Source organism: Euleptes europaea, chromosome 3, assembly GCF_029931775.1.
Source record: "Euleptes europaea isolate rEulEur1 chromosome 3, rEulEur1.hap1, whole genome shotgun sequence".
Classification (NCBI taxonomy): domain Eukaryota; kingdom Metazoa; phylum Chordata; class Lepidosauria; order Squamata; family Sphaerodactylidae; genus Euleptes; species Euleptes europaea.
In genome coordinates, this window is record NC_079314.1 from 47,844,296 (window position 1) to 47,857,361 (window position 13,066).

Here is a 13,066-nt window from a genome sequence, read left to right on the forward strand (position 1 = left end):
CTGCTGTTAAACACTAGCAAGCAGCAGGGCCTGAGTGAGTCATGCAAGTCGTGTGGTATCAAGTTGCCTGGTGGTTGCTGCCAGGCCTGGCCCCAATGTGTCCTCCCTCAAAGGCCAAAACAGCCATGTCCCCTCTCCCTGCCATTTACTGACAGAAGCCAAGGCTTTAAGGCTGGCAATACTATTGTGGTTGCCTAGCAACAGTCACTGAGGGCATTTGTTTCTTAAAGATTCAGACACTGCTTCTATCATTTTGAAGGGTTTAACCTCCCCCCAATGTATTTGTTTTAGAGTTCAGATTTTTCTGCAAACCTGGGGCTTTTCTCAGGTTTGTCCAACAATGTGTCTCATCTGTCCATAGCCCCTAATACTGGATTTAAGTATCCACTGATGCGGTCATGTTGAGAATTAAGAATAAGCCCCAAGTGCTATACATGCATGCCTTGGTTTCTCCTTTTTTTAGTTCCTGTTAGCTTAGTCACTGTTTCTGTGAAGCACAAATGCAAGAGGGTGTTGTATGTACAGTAAATGTAAAGTAGAAAATACCTATACTACAGACGATGCACATATTTAGTAGAAACTACAGTTGGAATGAGATGAAAGAACCCATTTTTGCGACAGGAACAGCTGAATGCAAATGTCTATATAGTACATTATTCCACAGAACACAATTACAAGCATTTTCTCTCAAGCTTTTCCCATTTAAGCTAATAATAATGGCTCACTAACTTAAATAAACTTGCCTTGGACTCTTTCCTAGTAGACAATGCTTATTGCATATACAAGAGGCTGAAAAAGGCAAGATGTTATGATGGGCTATATTATCCAGCTAGAACAAGTCACCTCCTTCTATGTCTTTTGAACACGAGAACATAAGGAAAGCCATGCTGGATCAGACCAAGGCCCATCAAGTCCAGCAGTCTGTCCACACAATGGACAACCAGGTGCCTCTAGGAAGCCCACAAACAAGATGACAAGCAGCAGCATCCTGCCTGTGTTTCACAGCACCTAATATAATGGGCATGCTCCTCTGATACTGTAAAGAATAGGTATGCATCATGACTAGTATTCATTTTGACTAGTAGCCATGGATAGCCCTATCCTCCATGAACATGTTAAAGACTTCCAAGTTGGCAGCCATCACCACATCCTGGGGCAGGGAGTTCCACAATTTAACACGATTGCCTTATGCCATATCTGACCATTGGTGCTCCTTACTCAATATTGACTACTCTGACTGGCAGAAGCTCTCCAGGGTCGCAGGCAGAGAATGGTCCATTTCCAACATGTTACCCAAGATTTTTCAATTGGAGATGCCAGGGACTGAACCTGGGACCTTCTGCCTGCAAAGCAGGTGCTCTAATACAGAGCCAAATGATGCTCTTTCCTATTTTTTTCTTTGGCTTTGTTGAATGTTGCTCTCACCCAATGTCCAAGTTCCCAAAACTGGATTTTTCAGGGAAAAGCAAGGGTGGCACAATTTAAAAAAAGAATTGCCCAGAAATTGCAAGTTAAAATTTTATGCAAATGTTAACTTTTCCTTTTTTTTGTTCCCTGTATCTCTAGATTAGTAAACTGTATGACCAGTACTATATAGCACCTAACAATAAGAAAAATTAATTCTGTTGAAAAAAAGATCAGTGAAACGTATGAATAAATGTGTTTGGAATTAAAGGTAGACAGCAGGATATAGATAGTAATATTTATGAGTAAACAGAACCATTTTAATAAGCAAACACAAGTAATCTCTCCAGCATTAACTGACAAGTTCTTGATGCAGCCCTTCGTCTGCTTTTTTTACTCTTTGGAACTTTTTAAGATATTACAGCTGCTGAATAGCACAAGTCAGGCAGTACATTTGTCCTGACTCCTGAAAACTCATACTTCCAGTTCAAATCTATGGCCTACACTGAAGATGGCAGAAAGTTACAAATGTGACTGTTATAGAGACATGACGGTAGGGCAGTTTTCCAGCTTTAATTCATATTTATTTTTTCATTATGACAATATTCTTGAAATCTACCTTAATTTTAGGCCATTATGAACTGCCTAGGGAATATGTGTAGGAGAAACTTTCTGAAATAGCTACTTATGTAGGGCAACCAGAAAGGAGGTTTCTTGGAGGGCAACAGAAGGGTGGTAACGGCTTTCTATATTTCTACAGTCTGCCTCATGACTGCACCTTGGGAATGAGACAGAGTGGCAGGCAAGCTTCAACCTCTAGTGGATCAGTTCTACCAAGACCTTCAGGCAATCCCTCACCTTCCATCTACTAAATGTTATTGAGAACAAAGCAACATAACAATTATTGTAGGTCCTTAGTCATATCTGCAAAAATCTAGAGTTTAAAAATTCAGAAGGTATATTCTTATTGGCACCCAAAAGTAAAAACTGTTTTTTGGATACATAAGGACTGGGATATGTTTTCACCAGCAGGAACTTCTGCTGAAAAGCTGGAGGGTGAGAGATTCAAAACTGATAAAAGGAAGTATTTCTTCACACAACGCATAGTTACAATGTGGAACTCACTGCTCCAGGATGTGGTGGTGGCTGCCAACTTGGAAGGCTTTAAGAGAGGATATGTTCATGGAGAACTAGTAAATGGGTACTAGTAAAAATGGATACTAGTCATGATGCATATCTATTCTCTCCAGGATCAGAGGAACATGCCTATTGTATTAGCTGCTGGGGAACACAGGCAGGATAATGCTGCTGCAGTTGTCTTGTTTGTGGGCTTCATAAAGGCACCTGGTTGTCCACTGTGTGAACAGACTGCTGGACTTGATGGACCTTGGTCTGATCCAAGGTCTGCTGCCCTACCACCGTTTGTGATGACACCATATAATTTAGCATGTTCATTTTTAGAGTGAATTGGATCCAACTAGCCTTTCTGCTAGTGAAAAAAAGAGGAGGGAGTCATCTTGGACCATCAAAAAAAGCTATCTAGGGCTCATGGGACCTATATGGACAAAAGCCATGGAGGACAGGTGCTGAAGTAAGGAGGAAATTGGATAAGACTGAGCCAAAAGGCCAGCCCCATCCAGCCCTGTAGATTTAATATTCTCACAGTACAATCCTGAACAGAGTTATCCTTCTATGTCCACTGAAGTCCATTGGCTTAGAAGGGTATAACTCTGATTAGGACCGCATGGTTAGTTTCTAAGTCTTGTCACACAACTGAGACATAGAAATACACTCCCCTCCCCTGAATTGTCAACTTCTTTACTGGACATTAAAAGATGAGCAGTACAGTTCAGAGGTTAGGTCCATACAGGACCAGTTTATTACTCTGTTATATAGCATGAAAAAAATCAAACATTTGGTTGCAGGGTTTCAATTAATTAACTGTTTCAGTTGCATCCAATTCCAATTTTCATTCTTTTTAAAAAAGAATATAAACATAAGGCACTTTGGGCATCTGTATTTAGAAGCAGTTTGAAGTTAATTGTAAAAAATGATTTTTTACAAAAAGCATCAGTTACTTTCTCATACAATTTCCTAAAGGTAGACAAACTATTTAGTTTTTTATACACAGGAATAGTTTTTGTAGAGTTTGTGATGTAATTATTTTTATTCTACATGAACGTCATATGTATGGAAACCCCTGGTCAAAGTAGATTCAGTTGGTTTTACTGATCATTAATCCCAGTTTTGTAAGAACTAGATGTATCAGTTACACATTTAGAAGGACAAAGTAGGCAATCCTTTTATTAACAATTCAACAGTTAATAAAAACGGGAACCAAAACAACACATACACAAAAGTTAGCCTTTCGACTGCAAGTAATAAAGATTTGGTAGGGGACACGAGTATGAGGTACCGCATAATTGGCTTCTATACAATGGCACTTTGGTAAGTTAAACATTTGTCAGAAGTACAATCCACAGAACAAAACAAAACGATGGCACAAAATGTACACAAGTTCTTGTATATGTGAACTAAATAATATATTGTGGATTGAAATAAATTTTATAGAGTGGGAAAGAAAAATCCAAACTATGCAGTGATATGACTTTTATAGCATACTAATCTATGTGATGAAATGCACAGTGCATTCAAGTCTATTTTGATGCTTTTTACTGATTGCCTCACACAGATAAAACTCATATGGATAAAACATGTGCCACTATGGTCTTTTATCCATGGCTGTTTCACTCGCCATCACCCCTCCAATGACTTCGGGTCTTTGTTTGGATTATGCATGCTGTTTCCAACTGTCAGAGGTTGCCTTGCTCTCCCCCCTGCATTTCCTCACGTTTTGCCCGCATTTTCAAATTTGAGATAAAATAGGTCCCTCAAAATGTGGGGAAAACGTGGGGAAACGCAGGGAGAGAGCAAGGCGACCTCTGATGGTCAGAAACAGCATGCATAACCTAAACAAAGATCTCAAGTAGTCGGAGGGGTGACGGTGAGTGAAATAGCCATGCATAAAAGACCTATGCTTGTTTTCCTAGTGACCAATTTTAATGGCATTCCTGATGACCTCTAGCAAGGTGGACTAACTCAGCACCATTTCATAGTTTGATATAACTTTGACATCTTCTTGCACATGGCGAATAATAGGTGATGCTGTGTCATCCTCTTGACTTTGTTTCAGTGAAAAATATAGAAAGAAGCTGCCTCTTCAAATGGAAATTTCCACCATAAAATATTTCCGGACGAGATTACCAAAAGACACTTTCACAGGGTGTTTCTGCTAGACAACTTATTATTTACATTGCAACAGAGAATATATTTGGCAACCTATACTGTAGAGTTAAGCTGTAAAAGCAGTGCATTTCTCTTTTTAAAAAATAAACCAGTACTATGTAAGCAAAGAATAGGAGAAAATTTATGCTGAAAGGTGCATAAAACCCCCGATGTCCACCTTCTGTAGCTACAGGGCTTTCTTGTCATGTTTGTCATCTGCACTTTCCTGTAAAGATAAAGAAAGGCAGACATGTGAAAAGAAAATCAGCAAAGCTAACTTAAACACACTAACACACTTTGACCATAATTTTAATGCCTACAAAAATGCCAGGGGAACAACATCCAATACCCCCTTAAATGCTATAAGGTCAGGGCCTTGGTCTTTAAATCCTGTGATGGAACTATGTTCTGGGACCTTCTGAATGAATAAGAGTATCATCCTATCTAGTTCTGAATTCAGCTATAGAGTGTGGTAATCCCCACATTTGCAGAGAAATTTCAAGTATAAAACACACACAAAAAACATTAGAAGTGAGGGGGAAAAAACCAAATCATAGAAGCAGTATCTGCTTTTTAAAGAAAAGAATGCCACTGATATCTTGTGAAAGTACATTGTGGGATGTCAGCAGCTATTTTTGGGGTTGCCAGGCAAGTCTGAACCACCCTGGGGAAGAGGGAGAGACTGATGAAAAAAGTTAAAGATCAGGAGGAGGGAAGGAGAAGTTGGTGGGGGGAGGAGCAGAAATGGTAACAAGGGAAAACTGAAGATGGGGGGGGGACAAAAGAATGTAGGCAAGTGGGAGGGAGAGAAGGAAAAGAGAGTAGCTGTAGGGATTGCCGGGGGAAGCAAAGAAAAAAAAAGCAATAAGGCAAGGAGGGAGTACAGATGTGAGATATCGACTCCCACCATGAGTTCTCACAGCTCACCTACCTGTATATGGCTAAGCAGCATCAGAAATATTTCAGCAGACAAGCAGCCAAACCTCCAGGCAATAACTTTAGATCAAAAAGGGAGCAAGACATTCTAGTTGGGCCAATAAAGGAAGGCTATGATTTTAGCCTCATAGAGGGAGGTTAAGGGAAGATTTCTTTTCTTCCCACTTTCTATGTTTCTCATGGACTAGATGCATAAGAAACTGACTTCACTAGCTGAAAAACCCACATCTTACATTTCAGTTTGAAAGTGCATCTGACTCTTGCTTTTGTTGGGGGAGGGGGTTCAAGAACTTGCACGGCTGTCAAATGTACCTTCGTTATTCAGCAAAGAGAAGCTTCACCCACCTACATGCCAAAGAGGACAGACAGGCTCCTACACTTTCCTGCAGAAGGGGAATTTCAGCAACTGCAATTTCTCTGATTTTTGCATGACAAGCTGCACCTGCCAAAATCCCCTCCTGTACCCAAACTACTGGCTAGTGGTAAAGTATCTTCTTTATATTTTCCCCTAATAGTTCCAAAGACAACTTCCAAATGCAAGGTGAAAACAGACATGTAAAGCACTATGCAACAAACGACTAGAGCACCAATCAAGATACTAGTGCAGTATTACTAATTCCTGTTACCGGCCATAAGGATATCTGCACAACCAACTTCAGTACATGTATTGTGTGTACAGATACTTTAATCTATGTGGGTAGGTTGTAAAAAGTGTACCCAAGTAGTCTTCCAAGGAATGCTGCAACTTCCCTTAATATTCTTTGAACTCACTGAATAAAGAAAACTAGCAGCAATCTGTTTGAAACAACTCTAGGGGCAATTCATTTCTTATAACTCTTATGTGTGACCTACCCCTAAGGTTTCACTCAAGAAACACTGTTTCAAAAGATTTAAAAGCCTGCAGTTGCTAGATCTAGCCAATGTATTTAGACCAGCATCTTTGAAGTCCGCAATGGTTCTCAGTTTCTAAGCACTGTTCAAATCCATTAGGTGAAAATGAATTTGAAAAAAAAATCCAGTAATTACACACAATAGTAAAAAGATAACATGTTTACCAGCTGATTTATTTTGTTATAATTAGTTAGAATTAACTCTGAAATGAAGGCCTGACCATGAATTCTGAGCTCCTCTCTCACCTGATAGGAACACCACTCAGCCAAATTGAACAAGCTATGTTTCCAATTATTTTTGACAAAGAAAAGCACAGCATAAAGACAAAGGTCAGTTACTGAGCCAGCCATACTTTTAGGCAAGGGGAGACACCCATCTCAGACAAGAAGGTGTATTACACGTGGGGACCTGTGATACTCTTGGGTGGGGGAATCCTTCCTCCCATTGCTGCTGCTGCCTGGCCAGCACAGCTCACAGCCGCCACCGCCCCACCATCAGTCCTACCTGGCTCCTTCATTGCCAGGTAAGTGGGGGCGGGGGAGTTTGGTGAGGGCTGCTGTGCCTCCCACAGGACTCCCTGGTTGCTAGCTCAGGGGAGGGGGAGCAAGCTCTCCTACACCCCCCTGCCTGACTCCCTGGTTGTTGCTTTTGTGGGTGAGCAAGCTTGCTGGCTCAGCAGGCAGCAAGGACTCTTGCACTCCCCTGACGCCTTCATTGCCAGCTGGGGGCGGGGCGGCAAGAACTGCCATGTCCCCCAGCCTGACTCTCTGGTTACTGGTTCAGCAGGTGGGCAGAAGTGCTTGCTAGCACAGTGGGGGGGGGAGCGAAGACTCCCGCCCTCCCCTGCCTGACTCCTCAGTCGCTGGGTCAGTGTGGGGCAATGAGGACTTCTTGTCCCCAGTCAGCATTGGCAAGCCCCACCAAGGCTCCCCTCCCCCAGCCCTAGCTGAGGCTTCCTGTCACTACCTGTCACAGGAAGATGAGGTAGGTGTGTTGGGGGAATTTAAACACCCAATGTATTTATTTATGTTTCTACTGTGTTTTAACCTTAAGTATATGTTGGATATTGTAAATTGATTATTTGGTGTTGTATTATGTATTATTGTTATGGTTAAGCTCGATACCTTTGGTCAAAGGAGCTAGTAAATAAATGGAAATGGTTTTTATTTATGATTTCAGATTTTTTTTGCAAAGCTGGGGTGGGGGGGTCTCCCAGGTTTGCAGGAAAATCTGTTGAGTATCAGTGTGACTCTGATCCATGGATTTAGATATCCGCAGATTCTGCAGATGGGGGCCACACTTCATGATTTGATATAAGATTTAAAGAAATTCATCAATTGTTTATTATTACAATTTTATCGTCACGACTGGAGGACTTATATGGATTTTCTATCTCAGATCCTGAAATTCCTTAGTCCATCTCTGGTCATTAAGTTCAAACAAGTAAACCAATACTTGCATTGTAAAATGAAGATTCTCCAGACCTATTATACAGCCCAAGCTGCAAAATATTATTCTTCTGAAACCCCAAATAGGAGTGTTCTGCCATCTCCCACACAAAGTTTTATGTTGTTTCACAGTGCACTCAAGCCAAAAATCTCTCTAAAAGTTTTAGACGAACACACACACAAGATGGATATAAGCTAGACATTACTGCTAGTCTACTCAAGTTCAGGAAGTTCTCCTTAAGCTGCCCCTGCCACCTACCTTCAGTTTTTTGTGTTCAAGTACAAGATGGTCATATTCTTTTTTAAGGCTTTCAGCCTGATTCTTAACTTCAGTCACTTCATTTGTCTTCTTGCCAAGAACTGTAAAACACAGGAATAGTATTATTCAACACATGACTGACTGCATTTGGACAAAGCACATAGGATGGTGTTTAAGAGTATGCTTGCATTCTTATAATTTAATACTTGTCTGCCGCTTGTCACATACCTATAAGTCATTGGGTAAACTGCTTTGATGTCACAGAATTCAAACATTTTAACTGCTCAGATGCAAGGTATTAACAATAGAATGTTGGCAGACAATGAAGCTTAGGCGAAGGAAGGAAAAGGTTACATGAGAGAAAGGTGTCAGAGTCTAGGAACAGGAGAAGCCATTGGTTATTGGCTGGAAGTGGGCACACAAAGAAGTTACAGAGGTGAAGAGACCGTGGTGCAGAAAGCATTCGGGACAGTAAAGTAAAAATGTATCTGTTTAAGCTAAAATATAAATGGTATGAAATTGGAGATACAAAAATATAATACATGATTTAATGCTCTGAAGCCTGCCTAGTTTAGAATACATTTTAACTTTGACAGTACAATCCTGGGGGGTGGGGCACGTGAATGTGGGGCGCACATACATTGGCGTAAAGGCCAATTATGCTGGAACAGGCCCCCAGTACTGCTCCACTGCTTTCGGGCTGCCTGCCGATGCAACTGAGGTGTAAGCCCCTGCGCTGGTTGGTTCTGGGGGCATGGCTGGAGTTAGTAAACTCCCAAAGCCCTTTCAGACTGGAAATGCCCCGTCAAGAGGTGGAAAGTTACACCAACAAAAAAGACAGGCACCAATTGTACTCAAAAATCAAGTGTTTCCCACTGCTGCTGCCATGCCCATGGGGCCTAAAGCAGCTCAGGATGTCAACTATGGGTGCAACCAATCATCTCCCATGGCAGCTAAGGCCCCCCCAGCTCTACAAAGACCCAGGTTATCACACTGCACAACTCACGAGTGGGGGAGCACAGCAAAGGACTCTGTCTCAGAGCTCCCTGTTGTGTGGACTTAAGAGTGAGCAGCAAGGCTCTCCTGGCCACTTTTTGTCACTGCATGTGTCTCTGTTTTGCTTCTCTGCAGGTGAGAAATCAATAGGGAGACATTTGGGCATGGCTAGTGCTGTTACCCTCCACACTCTGCTATCCCAGCCTGCCTCCTGGAGTGAAGCATTACACCCAGCCAGCCCTTGCAATTTCCACCTGCCACTCCACCCCTCTTAGATGCGTGCTGTGCCAGGCAAGTCTCAGTCCATCTCCCCATGGCCCCAAGGAGGTGGCAATTTGAGTCATCAGACCTCACCATAATTTGCAATTCAATAAAGTCTAGCTTGTGCCACAACTGTGTCTCTGTCTGTGTGGTGTGGTGGTTAGAATGTCAGACTAGGATCTGGGAGCCTCAAGTTCAATTCCCCACTTGTGAAATGGAAACTAAGCTGGGTGGCCTTGGGCCAGTCACACAGACTCAGGCTAACCTCCCTCACAGGGTTGGTGTGAGGATAAAAGAGAACAGGAGAACAATGTAAGCCATTTTGGATCCCCATTGGGGAGAAAGGCAGGATATGAATACAGTAAATGAAGTAAATAAATGTGACCCTGCTCTAGGAAGGGTGGGAGCTGTCACCTAGGGGAAATAATCTGGGGAAGTGTCACTGAGGGGGCAGGGGATCGTGGGGTCCCTGGAGTCAACGGCTGGGGAGGAGGCAATGCAGCGAGGCAGACCTGATGTCTTCGGAGAGGGGTGGGGAGGGCACTTGCTCAGGAACTTGTGATAGGACTCGGTCCCTTTAAGAGGGTGGGCTGTGTGTGCCACAGGCACAGAGCCAGCATACCTGGCCACTCCGTTTCCTGCCCCTGGGCTGTGACAAGCATAGGGCCAGGCCCCCAGGCCTGCCCTGTCCGTCATGACCCATCTGTTGAAACAAAACACCTGTTTGGGACACTATGGCACGGTTGCTGGGGACGCTGCTGAGGCTGCGGTCTTCAACACCCAGCTACGAACTCTTTTTCCTGCTGGCTACTCATTAACCAAATCCTTCTGGGAGCAAACTAGGGGTGCCACAGTTATACTGGTGGCTAGCCACTGCAGCACAGGTGGCCCCCCTTAGGATTGCATTGCCCAAATACTATATCAAAGTGTATATTTAAAAAAAAAAATCAAGATTTTTTTAAAGGAATGATGTAAGAATAACCATAATTTGAGGAACAGTTAAAGAGACTAGTGAGGTGTAATGGTTAGTACTGGATTACAGTCAGGGTGGATCCCGTCTACATTCTGCGTAAGAAAGTGCAACTTCCCCACCTTACCCATCCTGAACAGCCCAAAATGCTCCTTAAAGTGCTTCTCCAAGGGGAGGAAGACCCCACAAGCCATATGAGGCTACTGGAAGGCTGCCACAGGAAAACCTCTTCCCCCACCCCGTACACGTCAATCTTTTGATGGGATCCAACCCTCCACTAGGACGTCCCTAGATGACCTTGAGCCAAACACTCCCTCTCAACCCAATGTACCTCACAGGGTGGTTGCAAGGTTAAAATGTAGGGGAAGGGACCATGTACACCACCTTGAGGTCCTTGGAGGAAGGTCAGGATAACAACATCATAAATAAATTATTCTACAGTATTTCTTTAAGCTAAAGAAGGTGCCTGCACATGAGACTGCAATATCCTTTTTGGTAATTTGATCCAACAGTAACTACCTACTGTCTGTTTTATGGAGACTGGCAAATACCTTGGTTGCAACTACAAACAATCCTATCTTCAAACATAACGAAGGTAGCTAAAGATAGTTGTACGTGAGCAAAGAAAAAAACACACGCACTGCATTGTAACTATGTTTTGACCAAAATATTCTTGTACCTGAAGGCCTCGCCCATATTTAGAAGAATGTCAAGGTCCTACATATGACAAAGCTCTTCTCTCTGAGCTTTCGCTTGGAGCTAGAAAATGGGGCTAAAGCATCTGGAGAAGTTCATGAGGATGCATGAAAAAGCATAAAAACATCCATATATATCATGCATACAGAACCTTTCCAAAACTGCCGTGAACAAGACCAAACACACATCTCTATCTGATACATAGCTTAGTTTCACGAAGTCTTAATATTGAACACATGAAGCTGCCTTATACTGAATCAGAGCCTTGGTCCATCAAAGTCAGTATTGTCTACTCAGACGGGCAGCGGCTCTCCAGGGTCTCAGGCAGCGGTCTTTCACCTAGTCCCTTTAAGTCGAGATGCTGGGGATTGAACCTGGGACCTTCTGCATGCCAAGCAGATGCTCTACCACTGAGCCACAGCCCCACCCCAATATTCCAACAAAGCATAGCAATAAAGACATACAGAATTGATATACAGACACTAGCTTGGATCCAGCAGTAGTTTTCATAGATGGAAGGGCATTCCATTAGCACAGCATGAGTTCCTCCTGCTACAGCTCCAAACTTGTGTTCCTAATTGCAAAACTCAGTTCTTTAGATCATTGATCTCTAACAGTTTATGCAATGTATTATACTGTTGTGATTCCATTGTTCTTTAATTTGTGCAATCCAGTTTTAAGTACGTATTACACTGTATTTTGCATTGTCTTCTACAATCCACCTTGTCTCAATGAGAAAGACAGATGAGAAACGAATAATAATAAAAAAGTAAAAAATAAATGATTCTTCAGCTTCTAAAACTCCGGCAACTCAAATATTTTAAAGTGATTTTTCAAGGAGAGGGGTGTCGAATGATATTGCTGAATGTGTGGGTGTGTTTTATAGTTTACGGTATTTGAATGAGATACATGAACAAAGATTTACATATTGCTAAAAATGTTGGTACACGTCAAAAGTCCTTGGGATGGGAACATACTATATTAGACAATGTCCATTTCAACAGAGCATGAACTAAGCTTCATCTGAAGTGACAGGGCACAGTGGACCAGAAATACTTGGCAGGTGGCACTGAAAATCTAAAATGATGTGCAAGTTCCCTGGGGTTTGGGAGAGAAATGTTATATGTGCCAGAATGGTTGCCAATTTAATTCATGATACAATGCATACAAGTTGTATAGATAGCACTTCAGAATCACAAAGAATTTTAAAGGGCTGTAGAATGTGCTTGTTTTATAACTAGCAAAAGTAAGAACAGCTCTGGCTAAATCAGACCAATGGTCCATCTAGTGTATCACACAATGGCCCCAAAGTGGGAAAAATCTAAAGTATGACTATCTACTGAAGAATTAATAGCTAAATATAAAAGGAGTTGCTGGCATAAATAGTGCCACAGACCAAGTTGCTAGACCAACTGTATAATAAATTATACAAAATGGTGTTTGTATACCCACGGAATAATTTGGCATTCTACAGGCAACGCTAGCGTTCTTAAAAAAACATTCATGCACATCTGAAACAATATTTTTCTATAATGCAACAAATTTTAGAGTAACCAGTGAGAGATCTTTGACCAACCATAGACTAATATATCTGTATTTACTATAGTAAAATAACATCTGTTGGTGCCATAATTCATGCTTTGGTAAGTTCCAAATAAGACTTTTATAATACACTCTAAACAGGGCTGCCGTTGGATGCAATTTAGAAGCTACAGCCACTGCCCATCTGTTAACAGGTAAAGGTTGGTGAAAGAAGCATATGTGCATTTGGGATCTCAGTTGCTGGGTTTCGTCTTGAAAGCACTGTAATGTCTGGTCTCAAGGAATGTTTTCTCTCATATGAGGCCCCCCTTTCCTCACTCTTGGCCTTAAGATCTATTAGGGAGTGAGCCTCTCTCTGAGTTCCTTTATTTTAGGGAA

The 13,066-nt window shown here is 42.1% G+C and overlaps 2 protein-coding genes across 2 annotated transcripts in view; both read right to left on the reverse strand.

Moving 5' to 3' along the window:
• The window catches only part of SLC26A4 (solute carrier family 26 member 4), a 139,556-nt gene that overhangs the window by 35,079 nt on the left and 91,411 nt on the right, over window positions 1–13,066 (reverse strand). The gene's annotated exons all lie outside the window — the stretch shown is intronic.
• BCAP29 (B cell receptor associated protein 29) overlaps window positions 8,188–13,066 on the reverse strand; it is a 29,676-nt gene continuing 24,797 nt past the window's right edge. Inside the window, exon 6 of the mRNA XM_056846478.1 lies at window positions 8,188–8,324. Within this exon, the coding sequence (XP_056702456.1) occupies window positions 8,188–8,324 (137 nt within the window). The remainder of the gene's footprint in view (window positions 8,325–13,066) is intronic.